This window comes from Melozone crissalis, unplaced genomic scaffold (genome assembly GCF_028551555.1).
Source record: "Melozone crissalis strain CALT ecotype California unplaced genomic scaffold, PUWL_Pcris_2 ptg000023l_1, whole genome shotgun sequence".
Lineage (NCBI taxonomy): Eukaryota > Metazoa > Chordata > Aves > Passeriformes > Passerellidae > Melozone > Melozone crissalis.
In genome coordinates this window covers 11,053,227-11,076,698 of record NW_026535801.1, presented here as the reverse complement: position 1 = coordinate 11,076,698, position 23,472 = coordinate 11,053,227, and the positions used below count along the sequence as shown (strand labels likewise).

The 23,472-nt window shown below is 40.4% G+C and overlaps 1 protein-coding gene across 1 annotated transcript; it reads left to right on the top strand.

Annotated features, from left to right (window-relative positions):
* The first annotated feature begins 2,789 nt into the window (after positions 1 to 2,789).
* SLC40A1 (solute carrier family 40 member 1) lies at positions 2,790 to 19,096 on the top strand. Its single transcript, XM_054278348.1, has 8 exons — positions 2,790 to 3,009; positions 3,219 to 3,286; positions 7,455 to 7,614; positions 8,404 to 8,519; positions 8,843 to 8,969; positions 11,966 to 12,208; positions 14,039 to 14,698; positions 15,801 to 19,096. The coding sequence occupies exons 1-8, from the start codon at positions 2,970 to 2,972 to the stop codon at positions 16,118 to 16,120; spliced, it is 1,734 nt and encodes a 577-aa protein (XP_054134323.1). The 5' UTR covers positions 2,790 to 2,969; the 3' UTR covers positions 16,121 to 19,096.
* Positions 19,097 to 23,472: the final 4,376 nt, after the last annotated feature.

The following is a 23,472-nucleotide window of genomic DNA, read 5'->3' as shown; positions in this document are numbered from 1 at the left end:
AAATTAAATATTAGGTTTTTTTGTTCTAGACAGCTGTCTTATTAGAAATACTTTGAATAATGCCTTTTGAATGTATTTTTTTTATATTCAAATCAGAAACTTTAAAAATCTAAAAACTAGTTTAGTATTTATATTTCTTCATTCAAATAATAACTAGAGAAATTATATTAGTAATATATTTTTAAGAAAGCTTATGGAATTTATCCACTGAAAAAACTTTAGCTAGGAAGACTACAACATAAATATATATATATCTTGTTAATTCAAATGTCCATGTTCATTCTGTCAGTGACCATTAGTCAGGCCTGGTCTCAAATCCATGGCTGGTGTGCTGTGCCATTGTGTAAATTGTTGCTGCAAGACTCCTGAATTGGGGGTGCACCAAGTAAAACTGGCAACTCCTCTCATACAACTTCCAGCTATTAAACATCCTAAATACATCAGAAATCTGTAAGTGTTGTGAAAAGACTCTGGTGAGCCACTCAACCTGAATAAAAGCCCTGGATCTTTAAAAATATATTTACAAGGGTTTAACAAAGCAATCTGATAAAATTTAATGGATTTAATGGAGTATTTATAAAAATATTTGAGGCTTTTTTTAGCACCATCTTAGATGTAAAAATCAAAGTGTTCAGGTTACTCTATTATGTTGGGTATCAGTATTGTAAGGGGAAAAAACCTGAGCATAGACTTACTTTAATAAGCGTGTTGGGAAGATCATCAGCAAAGTGGTGGCAAATTTAGGAGAAAAATGATGAATTTCCCTTACCTGCCAACTCCCCTGCTTTTGGAAACACCTCACAAATCAGCTATGGCCTTTTAGATATATATCCAAGTCCTCTGGATATTTGGCAGGGAAATTGTTAGAGAAGGGTATAACACACATGCCTGTGGATGTAAGAAATTCTGGCTGATGCCTGCTGGCAAGCAAGACACTGCACCCTGTGTCAGTGTGTGCAGTGACTGTGGTGGGGCTGGGACAGGTGTGAGCTGCAGTGGCCAAGCTGCAGGGTTTATCTGCACCGTGCAGTCCTGTGCAGCACCCCTGTGCACTGAGGACGGGCTGAGCCCACTGCACACACGATGCAGCCTCGGCTGCCATCCCCTGCAGCAGCATCCCAGACTCACACCGGGCTCACTCTGTGTCCCGCTGGACAGAGCACACATTCTTCCATGAGAGAAATCCCAGAGACATACAGCAACCAAAGAATGTTGTCCATGTTTTCTTTGCCTCTTGGCATAGCTTAAATATCACCTAAACCAAATTCATTACCAGTAGAAAAAATTGCCAAGATGATGATTTCACCTATATAATCCAATGTTCAGTGAATACTCAATCAGAAATGATTATTTAAACTCTAATTCTAGAGAACTAAAAACTAGAAATCACATTGTTCTCTAGTAACAAAGAAAGGTCTAACCAGCAGTACTGTGCTGGTGTTACTGCTGCTGCTGTATCACATATATGTGTGTATGCATGATGTACATCACAGACCAGATCAGACCCCATCGATTCAGTAACCAAACCATAACAGTGGCCATACCAGGGACAGGGCTGGAAAAGATGTGAGTCCAATGGGATACTCTGCAACCATTAAAAAAATTTACTCTGCTTTTGATGACAATCTGAGAAAAGATTTTCTGCAAAAATTTAAGGAAAATACCATAAGAAGAAACACTTAACTCACATAGGATAACCAATCCCATTAAAATAGCGATTTTAGGCTTCCTATGTTTATATTGAATTTTATTTCTGAATTATTTTGTCCCTAGGTATAGTTCCCATTATGCAAAGTATAATCAATGATTCATGCATAGAAAGTCATCTAATTACTGTAAGAATACTTTGAAAAAGATCACAGGAGTGGCAACACCAGGACAGGTTATTGGTCTGTTATGTCAGGCATTTGCTTCTGGGGTGGCCTATATACTTGGGGGGGAAAAAACCAACCAACCAAAAAAAAAAAATCTAACAAAAAACCCCACAACCCAAACCAAAAGCAATTTTACACACAGAGGATGGAACTTCACAGTATTACACAATGAAAATATAATCTCAGCTCTGGCAGCCAAGAACAATCATTATGATTTCAACCGCACAAGGACAGATAATTCTTGTATATTTTCATAGTACCCTGAAAAAGATCTAGCTAATTGTACATTTTGACCATTTCTTAAGTTCTATAAACATGCAGTTTTTGTGGTAGTCAATACCAAAAGTAGGTCACATAGTGTGCAAAAAAAGTAATTATGGAAGGAACTGGGATGCTTCATCTGAAGCAGAGAGCCTGAGCCAGCAGCAACTGGGTCAATTCTAAACCACCTTCATTAGAATAGAAATGCTATTTGAATTAGCTTAATTTTTGGTACCCTGTTTAGGTTTTTTCTTACTTTGAACCTCAGAATTGAGAGCTCTGTCCTTTACAGTGTTTCAACCACACGCTTGAGGTACTTGGCGCCTCTCGTACAACCCCAGCTTCTTGAATCAGCATATTCAAGGCCGTCACGATTTTTAAGATGCCAGAAAGCAGAAAGGGAGCAGCCGAGAGCCGCGCAGAGGCAGCGCTAAGGGGCTCAGGGTTGCCGGGGTGCCCTCCGCGGTGCCCGGAGCCGAGGCTCAGCACCAGGCGCTGCCCCCCGGAGCCGCTCGGGGCGCCGCTCCTGCTCCGCGGGGCTCTGGCGATGCCGGGCCGCCCCCGGGGCGGGGCGGGGCGGGCGGGGCGGTGCCGCCGCCGCTACAAAAGGCGCTGCGCCGCCGCGTCCCAGCCTGACGCTTTGGGCAGCCCAGAGCAGCGAGCCGGGCGTCGAGCGGCGCTCGGCCCCTCCGCGGCGGAGCGTCCCCGCCGCCCGCGGCGCATAAGGCCAAGGCTTTCCGACTTCAGCTACAGTGCTAGCTAAGTCGGGGAAGGCAACACGGAGCGAAGCCGCGTGTCCCCCCCCTTCTCTCGGCAGCGGCGGAGCGGGCCGGCATGGCGCGGGCAGCGGAGCCGGAGGGCCGGCGGCGCGGCGGTCAGTGCGGACGGGCCGGCCCCGAGCGGTGCCGGGCGCGGGTGACCGGGCGGGGCTGCCCGCGGGCGGGGGGCACCAAATCGCGCCGTGTCCCGCTGGCCCCTCCGCTCTCAGAACGGTGTCCGCGGCAGCGAGCTGCGCCTGCTGTACCGAAATGCGGTGGATGTGCCCGCATTTGCTTTAGCATCTGTTTCTTGTTTCTCATTTAGGATCTGTGATTGCCTATTTTACGTCTGCAAAGTTTCTTCTTTATCTTGGACATGCACTGTCCACTTGGGTAAGTAAAATACTGCCGTGGTAGAAGTAGGATTTTGTTAATCTGGCTGTGATTTATCTGAGCTTTATTGGTGCTTTCCAAAAATCTTCACAAATTAGCACACCACCACAGAGGTCTTATTACAACACCTTGCTGTTAAAAGTCTTCATAATCTTTACAAGATATGTTGTAGGAGGTTAGTTGTAGTGCAGAGTAGTGCAGTAGTCAATTTTTGGAGGCACTGATTCTGTACCTTTTAATGTTTTTAAAAAACTGTAGAACCAGTGAGACTCCTTATAGAGAAGCAGAATGAGAGACAGCCCATTGCAGCATTATATGGAAAGGACTCATATTTACTAATGGGAATTGCTCAGTGTTTACAATGGACTCAATACTGCCACTCACGAGCTGACTTGTTGATAGCATCAGGAGTTGTCCTCTGTAAAATTGCTTGCTTCCTGAAATTATTTCCTTCTGTGCTAATATAACTTACTATACCAGCTTTTACTCACTTGAGGAATACTAAAAAAAAAAGCTACCTTAAGATATGCACTAAAAATACAGTCTTATTCATTTTCACAGAATAAAATTAAGTGTGTGTTTTAGCACAATCTTAAGTCTCCATACAATGGCTTGGTTCAAAAATAAATGGAAGGTTTCCCCTCATTTTCTTTGTGCTGTGTTTTGGTCCTGTGTTGGAACACTTGGATTGGTTTGATGTATGTGTTGAAGAAATGGCTGATCTCCAGTTACAACAGCGCATGCCTGACTCTGGAGCTTCTTGCTTTCGCTAACCTGAAAGGTTGTACTGACGTTTCTCTTAATGAAAGCAGTCTTTGAGTGGTATCAAATGTTTGTTTAAACAAATGCAATATTTTGGCAGCTGTTAATATTAAAAAGCAGCGAGCCAAATAGTTCCTTCAGAAGTCAGGACCTATTTCCTGCCACAGTTTTTGTCAGTCATGCCCACAAAGTGCCTCAATGGCCATTTGGCCAACCCTCCTTACTCCTCTCTGGCCAGTGCTTCCCAGCTCTGTGGTGGGCTTGCTTTGAGTCCCTGAGTAAAGGTGGCAAAGCAGAGTTAGAAAACAATCTTGCACACAGTAACAAGTGATAGACTACAAGATGTCTGTTTAGCAATATTAATATAACCTGCTCAGGTCCTGGTGGGTTTTGTGCTGAAAATCTTGCCTCAAAACACCCCCAGCCCAATCTGCTCAAAAACCAGAAGTTATTCTGCAATAGCTTATTTTTACAGAACTGGGTGCAGGACTTCACCTTTTGTATCTCCTAAGCTTTGGTGTTCCTGTAGTGTGAAGGTTTTTGCTACCAGAAACAGTAAACAAATACCTGAATCTTCAGAACACCAAGTAATAGATCATCTTTGTTTTAGAATGGCTCTGTCCACAACACAAAACCCAAGAGAAATGGGGTTTTGCTGTAATTGATAGAGCTGATTTGGTTTCTGTGTTACTATGCCATTCCCAAATGCCAAGAGAAACTGTAAATGATTAAACATGTCACATCTCCAGACATGTTCAGACTTGAACAAAGTCCAGGCTCTGTTGGGCCCTTGCTCAGTCAAGTGTTTGAATGTGTGCCTGGCCTCAGGGATCTTAATAGGCTGGCCAGAAATGCTGCACTGGAGTCCCAGACCTTGGGCTGTTGCTGTCTGTCCCTCAGCAATAAAGGAACAGCATGGAACTGGGTTCTCCTTGTTGGTGTCAGGCCCAATGTTTTCCAGGAGGTCAGCTGATCCCAACTTGCCAGCCTTATCTGTGTCCCTCAGGAGGCTGGCAGTGGGTGATGGTCTGGCTATTCCTCAGCTTGTTGGCTTCAGTTCTGACGTGGATTGTATACATTCAGTGTAAGGGTAATTATAATTACAGAAGGGGAGGAGCTGTCTTTAAAAGGATAGTGATGCTGAACAGCTGTAACTATTTACAAGTTTTCAAAAAGCCACATTTTACGGTGGGACTAAGTGTATGTAATGAAGGATCTGCCTGTTTCTCTAAAGAATATTTGCTGTTCAAGTTTCACTAGCTCTTAGCTTGAAATAACATACCTGCTACAAAGCTTTGCAATCCACTAATATTGTTCTCCTTTATCTTTGCCTTTTTTTTTTTTTTTATGGCTTTTAATTCTTGAAAGAAAATCATACTTTCTGGTTGTAGCAGCTGTGGTTTCTCCAGAAGTCTTCTCTGTGGGTTGTCCTGATCAAAATACTCTGGGTAAATGTGTTGGATAAAGTTGAACAGTGTTCACAGGCTCTCAGATAAGTGTAAGCAAAATCAGGATGTCTCTGGAGTCAAATTAACCTTTCCATGACTTTGAAGTGAGATTCAGTTTTTCACTCCAACAATAGTGACAGGCACTGACTTGCACATGCTTAGGTGTTTTTTAAAATGCCTTTTTCATTTTCTCAGAATCCAGTAACTGAAACATCTATGCATAGAGGAAAAAAAAGGCAAACTTAATATAAAAGGGATTTTTTGATTGTTTTTCTATCTTAATAAAAGTTGTCTGGGTTAATTCACCTGCATGTATTTTAAGTGAAATTCTATCAAGTACCACCTCAGGAGGTTGTATTAAGTTTAAGTGAAAGGTGGAATTGGGAAATGATATGCCTGTGGATTCATTGCTGGGATATTTTCCATGTATTTCTGCTAACTAGCCATGGAATGTAAGTGGAAGATATTTACAGAAGGCTTTAGGTGTCTCTTGAGTGAAAAATGGTTTATAATACATAAAAGGAGGCATAAGATGATCATGCTTATAGTAACATTTGTCAATTTAGTTTAAAAAAGCATACAGAACACCCTGGGATTTTTATTTGGAAAGATGGAATTTTTCTTCCCATGATTGGAGTATAATTTTTTTCAGCCTGTGTTTAAGGAAACAAGTATCAAAGTTTACATGTTACAATGTTTGCAGAAAACTCCAGTGAACTCAAATAACATTAAAAGGCAAGTGCTTTTTGTGTCTGGTTATACTGAGTGCTAATCATACTTTGCAATTATTTTGACCCTCCAAATAGTATGCTTTTTATGAAGCTTTTGATTGCTGTGTTACATGGTTAGATTTTGCTGGCTTTGATTTTTAAAAGTTCTTTTATGTTACACCTCCCCCAGCCCTTCTGAATATTTGAGGTCCTTAGAAATTTGTACTCTTTGCTGTATCACATGGCAACTATTTATTTAAGATTAGGCAACAGAAGAAAACAGTTTCATGTTTGGTTTGTAGGAGACCAATGCTAGGACCCTTATTAAACAACCTGTGTGCCCTAGAATGGTATGAATGATTTCTATTCATCTGGTTTTGTACTGATCACAGAAAGGATTTTCTGTCATATATTGCTGCAATATGCTCAAAAGTAAAGTGAGATGTGACAATAAAACCTCCATGTATTTATTAGCAAACCTGAGACTGTTTTGAATAGAATGAAAATGACTTCACTTGGATGTGTTTCACCATTTGGGTGTCCTTTTTGTACCTGTAGCAAGTGGTTATCAGGACATGAATGTGTTTTATTTTAAGCACTAGGTTAAATTAGCAATAGGCTGAACTAGCAGTGGGTTTACAACAGATTAAATGAGCTATGCCTTTCTTCCTCCTCTGAGTAATATACCAGTGCTGAACACTAAAAACAGCTGAAGTCCATTGATTTTTAGAAACTTCAGTTAACATTTACCTATATCTGTCCTGAATTTTATGATGACTTGTTTCCACTTGACTCACTCTTGTGTTATAAAGCAGCAGTTAGGCTTTGATCATCTAAGAGCAAACTGCTGCCTTGAAAAGTTATTTAAATAGTGATGGTAAATCTGTTGTTAATATTTGATCTGTGCCAGAGAGTTTGTGTAAGCTTTTTGAGACTTGTTGGATGTGGCTGGTGACAGACTTTGTCCAGTAATATACTAATAGAAAATATCTGGCATTTTGGGGTTTGTGGTATTAAAGGTGTAATGATCCACTTGATTAGGATAGATGATCTTAATGACACTGGGATAAAATCAATGGTGACAGGATGTATCAATCAACAAACCTCCTAAGAAAGCAGCAACCACAAAAACCCCACAGCACCTCTGTACATGTAACAAACCTCTATTTTAGTCCAGACTAAAACAGTGAACCTGTGTACCTGTAAAGAGCAACCAGTAATGTTGTGTGTGTTCTCTTACTCTTCAAGGGAGATCGGATGTGGCATTTTGCTGTGTCTGTGTTCCTGGTGGAACTTTATGGCAACAGCTTGCTCCTGACTGCAGTCTATGGCCTGGTTGTGGCGGGATCAGTTCTGCTCCTGGGAGCCCTTATTGGAGACTGGGTGGACAAGAACTCCAGGCTCAAAGGTTAGATGCCTTGAGTGGGTTATTTACCTTCCAAATTCGTGCTAGAAAGGTGAAGCTGACAGTTAATTCAAGTCAAATATGAGAATGAGGCTTACTTATCTAAGAAGGGCAGATGGTTTCAGGGTGGTGATGGTTATACAGAGATGCTCTCAAAGGCAGGAGGAAAACAGTTTTATGTCATGATATGTCTGTTACTCAGGCTAAACCCATGTGATGTGTAGAGATGTATGGAAACACAAAAGGTAAAAAATATGTAACTTTAAGGGCTACAGATCAAATTCTGTTTACATTAAAACCCTAACATGCACCTGTCTTTTTGTTGTCTTTTATGGGGATACAAACATCTTTCACTTGAGTGTAAACACACTGCATTTGCATTATGCATATTGCATGTATGCTGTAGTCTGTTTTACAAATAAAATGGGATCAAGTTCTTCAAATGAATTTTTACTTTCCAAAAATTTTCAAAATAGTTTTCTTTCCATGATAGGTTGACGATGAATTTTAGAGGCTTGAGCTAGGTTTTTACTACTTGAAACAGGGACCTTGAGAGAAAACCTACATTGAGTGTAAATCAAGAGCTACGAAGTTACATTAGACATTAGTTTGTTTCTCTAAGACAATGGAAGATTCAGACTCTACTATAAAGTATATTTTGCCACTTATGTTTGGGGGAGACTAGGAAAACAAGGCTATTTAATAAATCTGTGTGTTCCTTGATTAAAGCTATGGCCATTCTTAGCTCATTCTTATGTTCATAACTGTTGCTCTCTGTTTGGTTTAAAACAGTGGCCCAGACATCCTTGATTGTGCAGAATTCATCTGTCATCCTGTGTGGTGTTATCCTGATGATTATCTTCTTGTTTAAGACACAGCTCTTGACATTATACCATGGATGGCTTCTTGTGAGTGCTTCAGCTTGTTAATAAGAAATTAATTTGTGAAGAAACTTTGGGAAGCTTGGGAGATGGATGAGTTTTTATCTTAATCTTTAATTGTTTAATCTGTACAGACATTTCTGGGAGTCAAAACTGGCAAATGAAACTGTACATGTTAGGCAAACAGATATGATTGTTTTCTGCTAGGAATTGTAGACTTGATCTTGTTTTGTGTGAAGAATCATGCTGAAATGTATGGAATCAAATATAAAAGTCTTTTCTCCTTGTGTAGAAAGTGGAGATGTCCATCAGTTTTCTCACATTCTAACTCTTTCCCCTCATCTCTCTAGACATTGTGCTATATCCTGGTTATCACAATAGCAAATATTGCCAATTTGGCCAGCACTGCCACAGCGATCACAATTCAGAGGGACTGGATTGTTGTGGTTGCAGGGGAAGACAGAAGCAAACTGGCAGGTGAAATATATTGCCTTTATAATATCTTGCATGTCTTACTTTCCAAGATTGATTTTATTTTTGTTTTAAGACTAGAGTTTTACAGAGATCAGTGCATCTTTGAGTTCCAGATATTATGAGGAAAAATAGGGCAGCCTTTATTTTGCTCTTTCTTGCTCTGGACTACAGCTACTGAGATCACAAATTACTGTTGTGATTACAATTCAGTTAGGCATCTCCAAACTTGTTTTGCCCTCCTCTTAGTCCTGCTGCAGCTCTGTTAGGAAAACTAGTCTTGCTGAACAAGCCAAGTGTTGCAATACTTTATTTTTAGGTCCCTGGAATGAAGCAGAGAACTCTTGCGAAACTGGGCTCCTCTCATAGGGATCAAAAAAAGATGCATGAGAATGAAGCCCAGAACAGTTAAATAGGTATATTAGGGAATTGCCAGTAGGTAATACTGTGCATGCAGGCACACTTGAAACCTTGCATTTCTCTAGCATTAGATGTCTAACTCAGAGCTGTGAACTTCCCTTCAGCTAGAATTGCAAGCTCTGCTTTCCTTTGACATCAGGTACTTTTGAGCATAGACTACAGACAAAATACTTTCTAGGCAAAAGATTCTTTATGTTTGCTTTTCCCCCTGTGCCCTGCACTTGCACAGTGACACTGATACTACTAAGAGAGGGAATTAATTCCCATTTATATCCTATTGCAGCTTGGTAGTCATGAAACTTCTTGGATGTGAGAGACTGGGACTCACCAAGGCTGCACAATACAAATTACATCAAAGGGTGTACAGCAATCTTTGGCTGTGCTGCTCCTCTGATTGTAACAAAGCAGCATTTTTTGTGATGAATTTGGTCAGGCTGTACAGGCTCTGAATCAACCCCATAAGGGGACTTAAGCCTTCTCAGATAGAGGAACTGATACTGAACTGCAAACAAGGCACAGAGCAGTTTAACATTACCCAGACCTCTATGGCTCACCTCTATAGTTTAGATACCTTCAGGCTTAGACAGCATTTCAGCTTCTGGACTCTAATTTTGTATAAAGCTGCCTGAATTGCCCACAAAGTTCAGAGTCCTTTTGGAAATTTCAATCCTGTATTCCAGATTTTTACTTGCTATTTAGCTCCAATGAAGAAATATTATTTATCCTTTTCATCCAGGAAAGGCTAATTCTTAGATGCATTAAAAGTGTCATACTTTTATTTCCCAGTCCACAAATTATCTTCCTTAATCTTTTATTTTGACCTTGCAGTGCCTTTCTAGGTCATGCCTTTTGTAGAGCTGTAATACAGGTGACCTTTCTTTACACATGTGAATCACAGGTAGAAAAATAGCAGCTATCTGTAAAAGTCTTAGGTTAATGAGAACTATTAAAATTCTTGTTGTGTCAGATGTTACTCAGCAAATCATCTCCCCATCCCTGTCCCACATAACACATGAGATAAAGCACAGACCACACCTGCAGAGAAACTGCTGCCTGGGAGTCAGTCCTGCCTCTTTACTGCTTCATGAGCTCAGGCACAATTGTATCACCACTTACAATTTGTACTGAGAAATCAGGCAAGAGATTATTGGAAATTCTCTTATGACGTGATTGAGAATGGAAACAACCACTGGATTAAGCACCTTAGTTCAACAGATTTATCTGAGACATCCCTTCCAGACTGAACAGGCTTGTTTTCTGATTAATCATGATGAACCTGGGACCTATTGAAACTCCTTAACGTAAAAGAAAAAAGTAATTAAAATTAAGTGCTGACACTGACTTTGCAGCAAATATCATTGTCCATCTCTGCTTTGTTACCTTTCCTCAAAGAGAAATCTTAGTTATGCAAGTTAGTGGAATAGGGAAATAAACAATTACCTTCTCTGTTGTCCTTGATTAGTTTTCCTGCTCATTCTTTGTACCTTTTCTGAGTGGAATTACAACTCAACTCAAAAAAACAAAGGTTAGTTGGTTGGAATTTTTAAAGCCAAATATTATGCAATTATCTCACTTAACTATTTAACTGAGGGTTAACTAGGTTAACATTCAATTTACTTTGAAATAGAGTAACCCAAATGTTTCTTTGAGGACTAATTCTCTACAGAATAAAGATTCAATAAAGCAGCTTCATGCTGATGTAGAATTTCACTTGGCCTTCACAAACTCTGGTTTTATAGTAGAACTCCAAAAGGGGCTTCATGTGTGAAACCACTGTCTAGCAATTTGTAGGAGTGGAAGAGTGGCACTGTTAATTGGAAACTTACTGGAACCCAGACAGCTTAATGACAGTAAAGTAGATAAGATTGAGAAGGGTGAGGTGTTCCCTAGCAGCTAATGAAAGATGCATTTATGCTGAGAATGGGTTGCTTGTTTTGACTGTAAACATCAAAGGACCAGAAAGGAGTGAGGACTTTGCTCAGTAAGATCTAAGGATGCCTACAGCTGCCATCAACCAATGTGACTTAACAAGGAAATGTCAAAGCCATTTCAAAGTTCTGCTGCTATCACAGTGGTTCTTTGGCCACCAGTTATTAGAAGTGAATGGAGAAGGCTAAGAATACTGTGTTCCAGTGTTGGGAGATAGTAGTCTATCTTCCCAAGGAACAATTCCACCTTCTGAGATTCCTGGAGCTGTGCATGCTAGGTTTGTGTGTTACAGGGCTGGAGCTCAGAGTCCACAGTATCAGTGCTGTGTAAAAGTGATCTCCTCTTATGATGAGAAGTTTTACCTGATCTCATGATGAACAGGACTGTGCTGCCACTGTGAACCCAGCATGCTAAACCTGGGAGACCTCATGCAGGCAAAACTGGAACGAGTCGGGTTTTGGCTTACAAGCACCTTGGTTGATTGCAGTCAACTTAAATATTGAAATAGTCTGAAGGTGCCTCTGGTTATTTCTGGAACCAGTTACAGTTGGAGCAGGACTTGTAGCTTTACCTTTATACATGTGCAAGTCACAATTTTGTCAATGAATTGTAAGTGTTCTCCAGTCATTTCATCATCAAATAATTTCTGACAGATATGAATGCCACAATAAGAAGAATTGATCAACTGACCAATATCTTGGCCCCAATGGCTGTTGGTCAGATAATGACATTTGGCTCCCCCATGATTGGCTGTGGATTCATTTCTGGCTGGAACCTGATGTCCATGTGTGTGGAATATCTGCTGCTCTGGAAGGTTTACCAGAAAACCCCTACTCTGGCTCACAAATCTGCAAAAGTTGAAGCATCGGAACTGAAACAGCTGAATGTAAAGAAAGGTATTGAAAACACAGACATGTACCTACTCAAATTCACTGTATATTCATTGCATCAGTCAAGCCAAGTGTTGACTTTTGTCTTCCACAGGCACTGCTTTGAGGCTAAGTAGCTTTCTACTCCTGGCTTGGAGATTGCAGGTTTGGGGTATAGATACCAGAGACTAATCTAAGCAACAATACTTGGTGCAGCTTTTTGAGGAATTTCATAAAATGAAGCCACAGAGTGAATTGTCTTCTCTTTGTTAACCCCTTAGAGCAAGTCTGCCTTCAGGCTCATCATAAGGAATACTCCTATCCATCTATACTATAGCTGATAAGCTGGACCAGGTGCTCGGCTCTATAAGACTATTCCTTGCTAACTCATCTCTGCTTACACCTAGTACTAACAGGCTTTCAGGAGTTTCTAGAATAGATGGTCATACTTCTATTCTGGCATGACTTAATGATTTTTACATGCTGCAGGAAATGGTGGAGGAAAAAAAATGAACTCTTTTGGCCTTCAGCTCTGCTTCCTTGGCCAAGCAGTACAAGTGGGATTTGCAGTGCAGATGACTGTGGCTATTATTACTATAAGTAGCACTAAAATTGATACTAAAGTTACTTTAGATAGACTCAATATCAGACATTTAAATTCAGAAACACACTTTTTATTGTGAAGTAATAGAAATGTTAGATGCTGAAATACTAAACTTAAGTGTTTCCCCATTTTTAAGGTAGCAGTATGTAACATTACTGAAAGCTCATGTTATGGCCCCCAGCCTAGCATAGGTGGTGGGTTTTTGTTTGTGTTTTTATTATTGGGTTATTTAGGGTTTTTTTGAAATAATAATTCGTGGGTTTTGTTTAAATGCTAACAATCAATCTTGTCTCACAATATTGTCATACAAGCTGCTATTAAAACTGCTGAAGAGATCTATCTTCCCAGCCATCAGATCCATGGTGCTGGTCCAGTAAGCTGTTGGACCAGGCTGCTGGCAGTTGAGTATTAGAGAACAAGAGAGTGTGGAAGGCTCCACAGCTTTGGAACTGGCTTTTAAATACTTCTGGAGAATGAAGCATTTAGCAAATGTCAATATATAGGAAACACTTACTAATCTTTGCTGTTGCAATGTTCTGATTTCATTAGAAGACTTGTGTTTTTAAAAGTTGCTGAAGTACTTCATGCATCTCACTTGCTGTATGTGGAGTTAGTTTTGAACTTTATAGTGTAAAAGCAGTGCTCAGGCATCCAGACATTTGTGGAATTTGTCCTCCTTAGTAGTGTAAATAGTGATATGAGTTTTTGGATTTTTGTTTGTGATCAGTGGAAGTGCCTTTTTCCTTTATTGCAGTGTTAATGGAGTGGTAGAAATGCATAGGTTTGTGGTTTGTTGTTTCTTTCTTTTTAAGTTGAGCTTTGAAAGCTCTTGACTCTGGATAGGCTTCAGCCTTGACATGAGATACTGACAGATGTTTAAGTATGCCCTTTTTTCATTCAGTGCTTTTAAGCATACAAAGCTGTGTTAAAATGCCAACTAACACTGGCATTCGTTAAACAAATAATTTCTCTGTGGAGCTGGGGAATTCTCAGCTAGAAGCAGGCAGTGCTTTTTCCTATCACTGTTTAATTAATTAAACTGATAGGGATAAACTGTACTTGATCTTGCTCCCCAGGTAGGATTTTAGAAGGCTTTAAATGATTTTAATTTAGGTAATTAAGAGAAAGCTTGGCAGTGGAGCTTGACTGATGCATTTCTGCAGTAGTGAACTTCTGGCAAACAATCATCTGTTGCTTTACACTGTGCATTTTGCAGGCAGGAGCGTATCTGACAGCTCCATTTCTGTTTACAGAGAGTGACATGAAACCTGCTGAAGGAGTGCAGCTCATTATTGAGAAAGATGTAGCTGGCTTTGAGCCCCAGCAGGAGAAGGAAGTCGGCTGCGCTGCCCGGATTGCCGAACCTTTCATAACCTTCCGGGACGGATGGGTTGCGTACTACAACCAGCCGGTGTTCCTTGCAGGCATGGGCCTTGCATTCCTCTATATGACTGTTCTGGGATTCGATTGTATCACTACAGGCTATGCATACACTCAGGGGCTGAGTGGCTCTGTGCTAAGCCTCCTCATGGGTGCCTCAGCAGTCACTGGAATCATGGGCACAGTGGCTTTCACTTGGCTCCGGCGCAGATGTGGCCTCATTCGCACGGGCCTTATTTCTGGAGTCGCTCAGATTGCGTGTCTGATCTTATGTGTCGTCTCTGTATTTATGCCTGGAAGCCCTATGGATCTGACTGTTTCTCCATTTGCTGACATCAGTGCCAGGCTGTTTGAAAATGAGCCATTGCCTACTATAGCATCTCCAGAATCTGAAATGATTTTTGCAACTGGAATGCCCAACTTGTTAAACGGGTCTATTGCTCCTGCTAACAGTGACCCAGAGATGAGTCCTGAGCCTGTGCCTTTAATCTCTGTTAGTCTCCTGTTTGCAGGAGTCATTGCTGCTAGAGTTGGTAAGTATTACATCTCTATTACAATTTGATTTAATGTCTGCTTTTAACTCTAAAAGTTACAGTGCCTGTCAACTAAATAGAACTTTAGAATTAGAGGCAATAATTGGAATGTTACGTCTTGTTTCTGGGGCTAGTTGATTATACATCCACATAAAAATGAAATGATCCTGCAAGAGTATCACTAGGGTGAAGACTGCAGTTCTAACTCCATGTATATTTTATGTCACTAATAGGAGAAAAGTTACCACATTTGGAGATGATTGTAAAATATTTTTTGGAAAGCTTATCTCTAAATTATTTTTGTTCATGACCAAATGAAACCACTTGTTACTAGGAAACAGCACCAAACACATCTGCTATGAAAACCTTTGCCTTTCAGAGTTTACTGAATTAATCCATTTATTTAAATTGTCATTTAGAAAGGAAGCTGTGATTTGGATGACAGTCTAAGATTTTGAGGTATTGCTGGTCAGTATAACATTAGTATCTATCAACAGAATAGGCAGTCTAACATATAAATGTAATGGACAGTAATGGTCATCTGTAGAATCATTATCCTCAATTTCTGCAGTTTTTGCTGAATTCTGGAGGAATAAAATACTTGGTTCACATGCATTAAGTTTTTTTGCAAGATAAGCTTCTAAAGCTGAGTCATGAACAGACTAAACCAGTATGGAAGCTGATGTCACCTATTTGAAATTATTGTGTATTTTGCATAATTTAAAATATGTTTGTGGGTTTTTTAAATACAGAACTTTAGTGATTGCACCTAGGATGAATACACTGTAAATAGCTGTAAGCCAGCTATTTAAACAAGAAAAGGATGACTAAAACATTGACTCCTTAGTCACGATGAAACAGGATGTGTCAGGCAACTTCATGTATTAAGTTTCTTTATGTATTATTTCATGAAATATTTTGTAAAAGGAAAGTCAATTGCTCTTGACTGGGAGTGTGAAATCAGTTCTAGTCAGCAAGAGGATGTCTTATGCTGTCTATTTTTGGCAGAAGTGAGTGCTTGGAAGGATGAATTGAATTGTGCCAGTGATGAGTTTGCCATGAGAAGCCCAGCAGTATGGCTAATTGTCTTCTCTCTCCATAGGCCTTTGGTCCTTTGATTTGACTGTCACACAGTTACTCCAAGAAAACGTCATAGAATCTGAAAGAGGCATCATAAACGGTGTCCAAAACTCCATGAATTATCTTCTTGACTTGCTGCACTTCATCATGGTCATCTTGGCCCCAAACCCTGAAGCTTTTGGCTTATTGGTGCTTATTTCTGTGTCTTTTGTTGCAATGGGCCACATAATGTACTTCAGATTTGCCCAAAAAAGCTTGGGAAAACAACTTTTTGTTTGTCACACTCCTGATCCCAAAACAGCCCCTGACAGTTCACCACCTGGTAACACATCTACTGTCTGAAAGGATCCACTTCTCTTTACTAACTTCGCTTCACAAATGCCATGGTTAAGCACATATACTTCCTTTTATGACCCTGTTTGAGGTGTTTCTCTAGAGTTGAATGCATAACTTAGCTCTTTGGGGAAGCTTTCCCAAGAGAGAAAACTCATTTTACAGTGACCCTGTAAATGTTTTATGTTTGGCAGAGGACAGCCTGGCTGGATCTTGACAGCTGCAGTGTCAAAGGTTCCCCACAAGTCTGGTGTTTGATCACAAAAATACTGTTCAAGTTCCATGGCTGACCCCTACAGTGATACTGTGGTTAAGTGATTATACAGACTCAATTTACCATGAATTCTGGATAATTCTTGTGTTCATTGAGTAAAATGGGGTCTTGTCCTTCCTTTTAGTTACTTCAGAATAACTTTTTATGCAGTATTTGATTGTTTGGAGTTTTTCTCCAATATTCCTTTACCATGAACAGTTCTGCTCACCTTTATTCTTAAACTGGTATAAACATCCTCTCTAAACATTGGACTTCGATGGTCCTTGTGGGTCCCTTCTAACTCACAATATTCTATGATCCTTCTTTATTCTTCTAATAAACAATTTAATCTTTTTTTCCCCAAAACCTTTATAGTATTTTATGTTTTGGTTTAACTTTATGGAAACACCTTTGCAGGTTTTTTGCATGTTTCCTTACAAATTAGAATACTGTTAGGTACAAGATATTGTATTACACTTTTGTTGCACTTGTTAGAGTAAAGCAGCCTCATTTAGCAGAAGCTATTGATGTAATATTACAAAGCATGGCTTTTAAATTGCAAATGGCAGGTTTGCTTGGGTTTGATGTAGCAGAAAGTGCTAAGGTCAGGAGTACTGGTACAGAAAGATAAATTCTAGTGCTAACTTAGTTTTTGCCTCAGAGTACAAGAAGCTTTAGTTAATTTTCCAATATATCAGGCTTTATTAGGGTTTCTGAAAACAATTGCATTTGAAAATAGTTAATATTTCATGCAATAGGTGGATTACTTGCATTTATCTGATGTGTATGTGGATTTTGGCTTTGTTCTAAAATAGTGCTAAACCAATGAGTTGATGGACTGAGAGGCCCTCTAAAGCAGCTTCAGAGCAATGAAAATGATACATCCCCTCTGTTCAATAAGCTCTTGCCTTTTTTGTTAGTTTTGGTTTTTTTTACCCTGCTTGTGTACTAACACAGTACTTTCAGAGTCATTAACCCTATGTGCACTTTTGTGGAAATTATGCACTTCGCTTTCTCAGTAGAGTTGAACCTGGTGGTGTTCTGAGTTTTCCTATGGCTTGGCAGTCTGACTTCTAAATTTAAATATTGGTAAAATGTTTGTTTGCAGAATAAGTAGTATATGAAAACATAATGTCAGCAACTTCTGAAAAGTATCCTCTGTAACTTTTAAGGGTTTTTTTAATTTTAGGTACTGTCCTTCACAGTCATTTATGCTGCCAGACTCTACCCTGGAATGTGTGTGAACTCCATTGAAATTAAAGGCGTTACACCAGGGCTGAATCTAGGCCAGTCATCAGATTTTGTAACAATTACATTATCCATCAAAGCATGTAAAGAACCTCTAGTGGCTTTTGTCTCAGATATATTGTTTTGTGACAGGTGTGAAATGGAATGAATGGGAATCCAATGTACAACCAATGCACTTGTAGTCCATAGTTTTCAATAACTGGATGTAATGATTTTTCTCCTCTAATGGACCAAACCTAATAATTACTCTATGTTGCTGAAAACTTCTCAGGGATGTTTTCACTAGCTTTATAAGTGTTTATACTTTGACCAAGCATTTGGGTTTTGTTTTGATACAATAAAGTAAAATATGTAATTTAGAGTAGGTTTAAAATTTGTGACTCAATCCTGAGTGTAACTTAAGGAAAAGGGAATTTTGCCATCAGCAGAATTTGTCAGAAGACAAATAAAACAAGCTTATCTAGATTTGTAGAGTAAATATGTCCAAAGGATAGCTTTATGTGGTATATGATAAGTACACTAGTAAATAAAATAGCTCTGATTTGCCAAATAGATTTTGTCATGTGTATCTAATTTAAATTGGGACCAGATTTTAATAGTGTTAAATATAAAGGTAGTCCAAATGTCAGTGAATGCCTCTATACTGCACTTTGAAAAAAATCTGAATGCCACTGTATATCTTGGACTCATTGGCCATCAGGGAAACAAAGCTGAAAATGCAGCTTTTTTTTTGTGCTGTCTACAGTGCACAGAACCCAGGGTGCCTAAAATGTAATGCTGTAGCACTAAGCACCAGCCATCCCAGAGAGGATGTATTTCTGAAGTCCAGAGAGCTCCAAAAATGTGACAAATAGAGCTGGGAGCATGCCATGTTCCTGCCTGTTCCCAAATACTTTTTTTTTTTCCTTTTTCCAAGAACAATTTAGTCTTGTTTCATTTGAGTAGCAATTTGTTTCATAAGTAGTTCCACTAGATAGTGCAGTACTATTAGGAGAGGACTGGAGCCTTGTATTTGGTAAACATGATGTGGTTAGGATTCATATGTGCACATCACAGCTGGAAGGCAAGACAATCCTAAAATAGAAAAGTGAATGCTAGTTTGAAGACAAACAAAGAGGTTTAAATTTGAAAAGTTGTGTGTATTGGTCTGCATTGGATGTCAAAAACAGTGTATGCTGCTTGAGCACAGCCCGTTTGTGTGTGAGTCCAAGATGTGTGCTGACACCTGTACTCAGTAGTGCTTTGAAGCAGTGTGGAGCCTGAAGTCTTTCTTAGCAGGACTTTCATTAAGTAAGCATTTTTGGCCTTGTATTTATTTATTTTTTTTTAAAAATGTCCAAATTGGATGAAAACTGCCCTTAAAAATGTACGCACTAGAAATCAATCTTACCAGAATATTTTATTATACAACCTTATGCTGGACATAGTATTGATTTATGTATTACTATTGTTAAAGCTAATTAATAAATTTGCATAAAAACTTATTTGTCCTGTATTTTTCAGTTTGTGGGTATCTGGGTATGCTACACTTACCATGGAACCTGTGTAGAAAGCTTTTTTGTATGGTGGGCTGGAACTGATATGAAGCACAACCAAATAGCATTGAGGAGGGTGCAAATAACAAAAGTTAAAATCTTTCAATGACCTTGTTACTTTTTGGTGAATTGATTTTTATTTACCATCCTCAGTGCTAAGTTAAGACACAATAGATGAAGGTCTTGCAGCTTCAGCCTGGATCTTGCATTGGCAGTAGAACAGTTTTGTGTCTTGGCCTGCTGAGCAACAGAAAGCAAATTATTTTACTTTGCCATGCATCTTTACCATACTGGGTTTGGGATTATAGCCTTCTGTAGCAGCAACCTGTAGGTGAGAGCTCTGGGGATAGGAGTGGTCAAGGTTTAGTAGTCAAGTACTTTTCAATACTAAACCCAAAATGTTTCCTATAGGACTGATTCTGGCTTTGTGTGTTTAGGATATGTTTGCACAAAGGATCAACCTTGATAAGGATGTTGCATTGGTTCACTAGGAGCTCCCTGAACTGATTCCTCTTAGTTCACAGAGTTTCCTAGAAATAGACCTTTATGGTTGTTTGCCTTCTTTACTGCCACCTAATTTAAAGACAAATGTTAGAATACTGATTTGAAAACATAGGAATACATATCCACCCCTGTAAATATAAAAGTACAGAGAAAAGGATTTGTGAATGGTATAGTGTACTTAATAGGTAAAGAATATAATTCTTTAAACTGAAGAAGTCCCTTCACAATTTAGTGTTTGATGGTTTCACTTGTGGTTTTTTTACTCAGCTGTAAACATTTTGCAAAGTTCTGAGTTTTTTAAGCCCCTCAGGAATTCAGCAACTGCTGAATTCAACTGCTCTGCAACCAAAGGTAAAATGGTTGGAGATACCTCCCACTGTTTGTTTGCTTGTTGGACTACTTGGCTTACCAGGTAGTTGAGATATCAACCTGCCTGTGGAGGTAAATAATATATTCTGTACTGTGTTCTCCTTTGAATATTTAACTGCTTGTTTGCAAAAGCATTTTCAAAAAGTGAGCGCTGGTAATGGGGTATGAAAGTTGAATCTTCTTAAAGGAAAAAGAGTGAACTCGGACCCTTCGCTTTGAACTGTTTTGTTTCTTTGGTGAGAAATCTAACTCAGAAATTCCAAAGAAGTAAGTAGGTTCATATCTAGTAATTTTAAAAGCCTACAGTTCCTTCTGTATTTGCTTCTGTAAAGTAGATGGAGGATGTCCTAGGAATCAGAGTAAAGACTCTTTCTGCTAGGGAGGAGTGCAACCAGTAGGTGAATCTAGCACTCTGGAGGTAGTGTTAGATTCAGGTAGAATCTATCTGCCTGAAGGCTGGCCTACTTTCAGATTCTCCAGGAACATTTGTGCTATACTCTGCATTCATGTCTTTCTCAAGTGCTTAGTACTAGGGAAGTTAGTAGTAAGTGCTAGAGTAATAGTCCTATTTTGTCTTGCCTTCTGTAGTTACACGTTCTCTTTCCTGCTTGTGGGTGCTTTAACAGCATGGTGTAATAAAAGATATTTTATTCCTGGGATGAGGCTATGCCTTTAGCTTCTGCTTTTAAAAAGACAATTTTGCCCCTCTGAAGGGCAGAAAAAACTGAACAAGGATATTTGCTTAAAGGCTTGCAGGCAGTATGGACAAAGTGCATGCTGCTCAATAATGCTTTTTCAAATACTTCAGCTTGTCCTTGTGTGGGTCAATATTTCTTTCTAGTTAAACTTTATTTCCCTTGTGGTCACAAGCGAAGCATGCAACTGTGTGCTTTTTACTCTTGGTACAGGGTGATGGAGCAATCTGTTTTTATACATGCAGTGTTAAGAGTTCTTAATCCTTTGTATAAAGTGTAAGGGAAGTTACTTCATTTATAAAATCTGGAGTCACTTCCTTTGGTTGATTAGGGAAAGAGAAGGTACAGTAGATGTCTAATCATAACTCATTAAGATCAAAAAACCCCACCCACAACAGCAAAGAGTGGCTCAGAAAATATCCCAACTTGTTCATGGTAAGTCATTGTTCATGTCAGGAGGGAGGGAGACATCATAACAGGACATCCTCATCCCAGTGCCACCGGACTGGAGTCTGAGGGTGAGTCCTGCCTTGAGCAGCACCAGCAGCAAAGTGTGGGTTTCTCTGTGTGTGTCCTTGGCCCGTGCCAGCTGCAGTAGCTGTGGCTCCTACTCCTGCCTTGTGTCATCCTGTCCCTGCCGTGAGGTGAGCCTGCAGCACTGCCCCTCCCCGGGTCTGTGGGCAGGGCAGAGCCCGTGCTGCCATCCTGGGGAGGCACACAGGGCAGAGCCCGTGCTGCCATCCTGGGGAGGCACACAGGGCAGAGCCCGTGCTGCCATCCTGGGGAGGCACACAGGGCAGAGCCCGTGCTCCCATCCTGGGGAGGCACACAGGGCAGAGCAGAGCCCATGCTCCCATCCTGGGCAGTGCCACAGAGCAGAGCCCGTGCTGCCATCCTGGGCAGTGCCACAGAGCAGAGCCCGTGCTCCCATCCTGATCCTGGGCAGTGCCACAGAGCAGAGCCCGTGCTCCCATCCTGGGCAGTGCCACAGAGCAGAGCCTGTGCTCCCATCCTGATCCTGGGCAGTGCCACAGAGCAGAGCCCGTGCTGCCATCCTGGGCAGTGCCACAGAGCAGAGCCCGTGCTCCCATCCTGATCCTGGGCAGTGCCACAGAGCAGAGCCCGTGCTGCCATCCTGGGCAGTGCCACAGAGCAGAGCCCGTGCTCCCATCCTGGGCAGTGCCACGTGTGCACGGGGCCCGTGAGAGCTCCGGAGGAGGGATGGACCAGCTGACAGGACAAACAGCACCTGCCTGGCCTTTGCTCTGCCAAAGACCTTGGGGAGCCCAAACAGTCCCAGGCTTCTCTTCTGCCCACCTGCTGAATCAAACTTTGAGACCTTTCTCTTTCATAATATTTAAATGGAATTAACCAAGTGGTTCAAAAGCTCTTTGTCAGGAAGTGAAGGAGGTGGCAGAGAGCACTGTGATTGAGTAAGTTCTGTGTCCTTGGAAAAAAGTGGCTAAAAACATGTCCTGTGTGAAATGTCAGTGTATCTATTGCCAACAGCACACTTTAACAAACTGATGAAGTAGTCCAGAAAAAAATAAGATGAAATTCAATGCAAGGCTCTACATTTAGGCACAACCAACTGACTCCCAAATACTGGGTAGGGAATGCACATCCCCTGTTATAGGAAGTAACTGTAAGGTTATAGCATAACAAAGAGAAAACATATGTAAATGTGAAAAAATAAATGGAAATGGGATCTGTAGCATGTGTGCTTCATTAGTTGAATCATACAGGATACTGTTCTCTTTGGAATTGAAAAAAATGGAGACTTGCATCCAATTTTTCCTTTGTATTTGTCTTGAACAGCAGTGATAACCAGAGAGAAGCCAGAACAGTGTAATAGCTGCAGTCAGAGCTCTAGGAAATGCTGAGTAAAGTGCTCTAGGGAACCCTGCTTGAGCAAGGAGGTTGGACTAAGTGACTTCCAGGGGTCCCTTCCAACCTTACCTGATCTGTAATTCTGTGAAATGAGTGAAAGAATTCAGGACACTTAGAGACTGAGTTGAAGTGCTAACCATATCTGCCTGTGTAAAAGGGGATGGAAATGTGTAATGTTGCTTGAGAAGACAAGTATTAGCCAAATCAGAATACAGCATATTGAAACTCTGCAAGTTGTGGAGTTTCCAATCCTGACTCTTCAAGAGCTGGTATGATTTTTCCCAGCTCTGTTTTTCTCCAATTGCATGTGATGTATTTCTGCAGTTCTTCCAGTTCAGTGTTTCTTCTAGTACTGCTGCTGAGGTAGTGAACTAGTCTTACTGTTCACCTTCAGTTTATAAGCAATTTCTGGACTTGCTATTAAAAGTAGTTCTGCAGGATTAGTAAAATGTTTGGGAAGCCTGTTTAAGAATTTAAGGGTATTTTTTTAGTACTATCAAAACAATTACCACAAACACTAATGCAGCAAATCTTCACAGTTTTTCACAGTGCTCACATAATATTCCTGTGCAGAGCCTGCCTGCATTTAATGTGTACATCTCCTGTCCAGCCACCTTCTTTGAGCTCCTTTTGCTGTTGATACCCTACTGATTTAGGTAAGAGCTGCAGCTCTTCAAGAATTGGGACTGTGTATTTTCTGGGCCTGCTTCTAGAAAGGCCCAGCTTGGTTCTCAGGCTGCTTAAAAAGTAAATTCCACGTGTGAATTCCTGAATTTCTGTGAGCTTCCTTCCACTGGCTGACCACATCACATGTAAGGGAGTTGTACAAATATGTGGTCTGTCCATCTGGGAAAGAGGGAGGAGGAA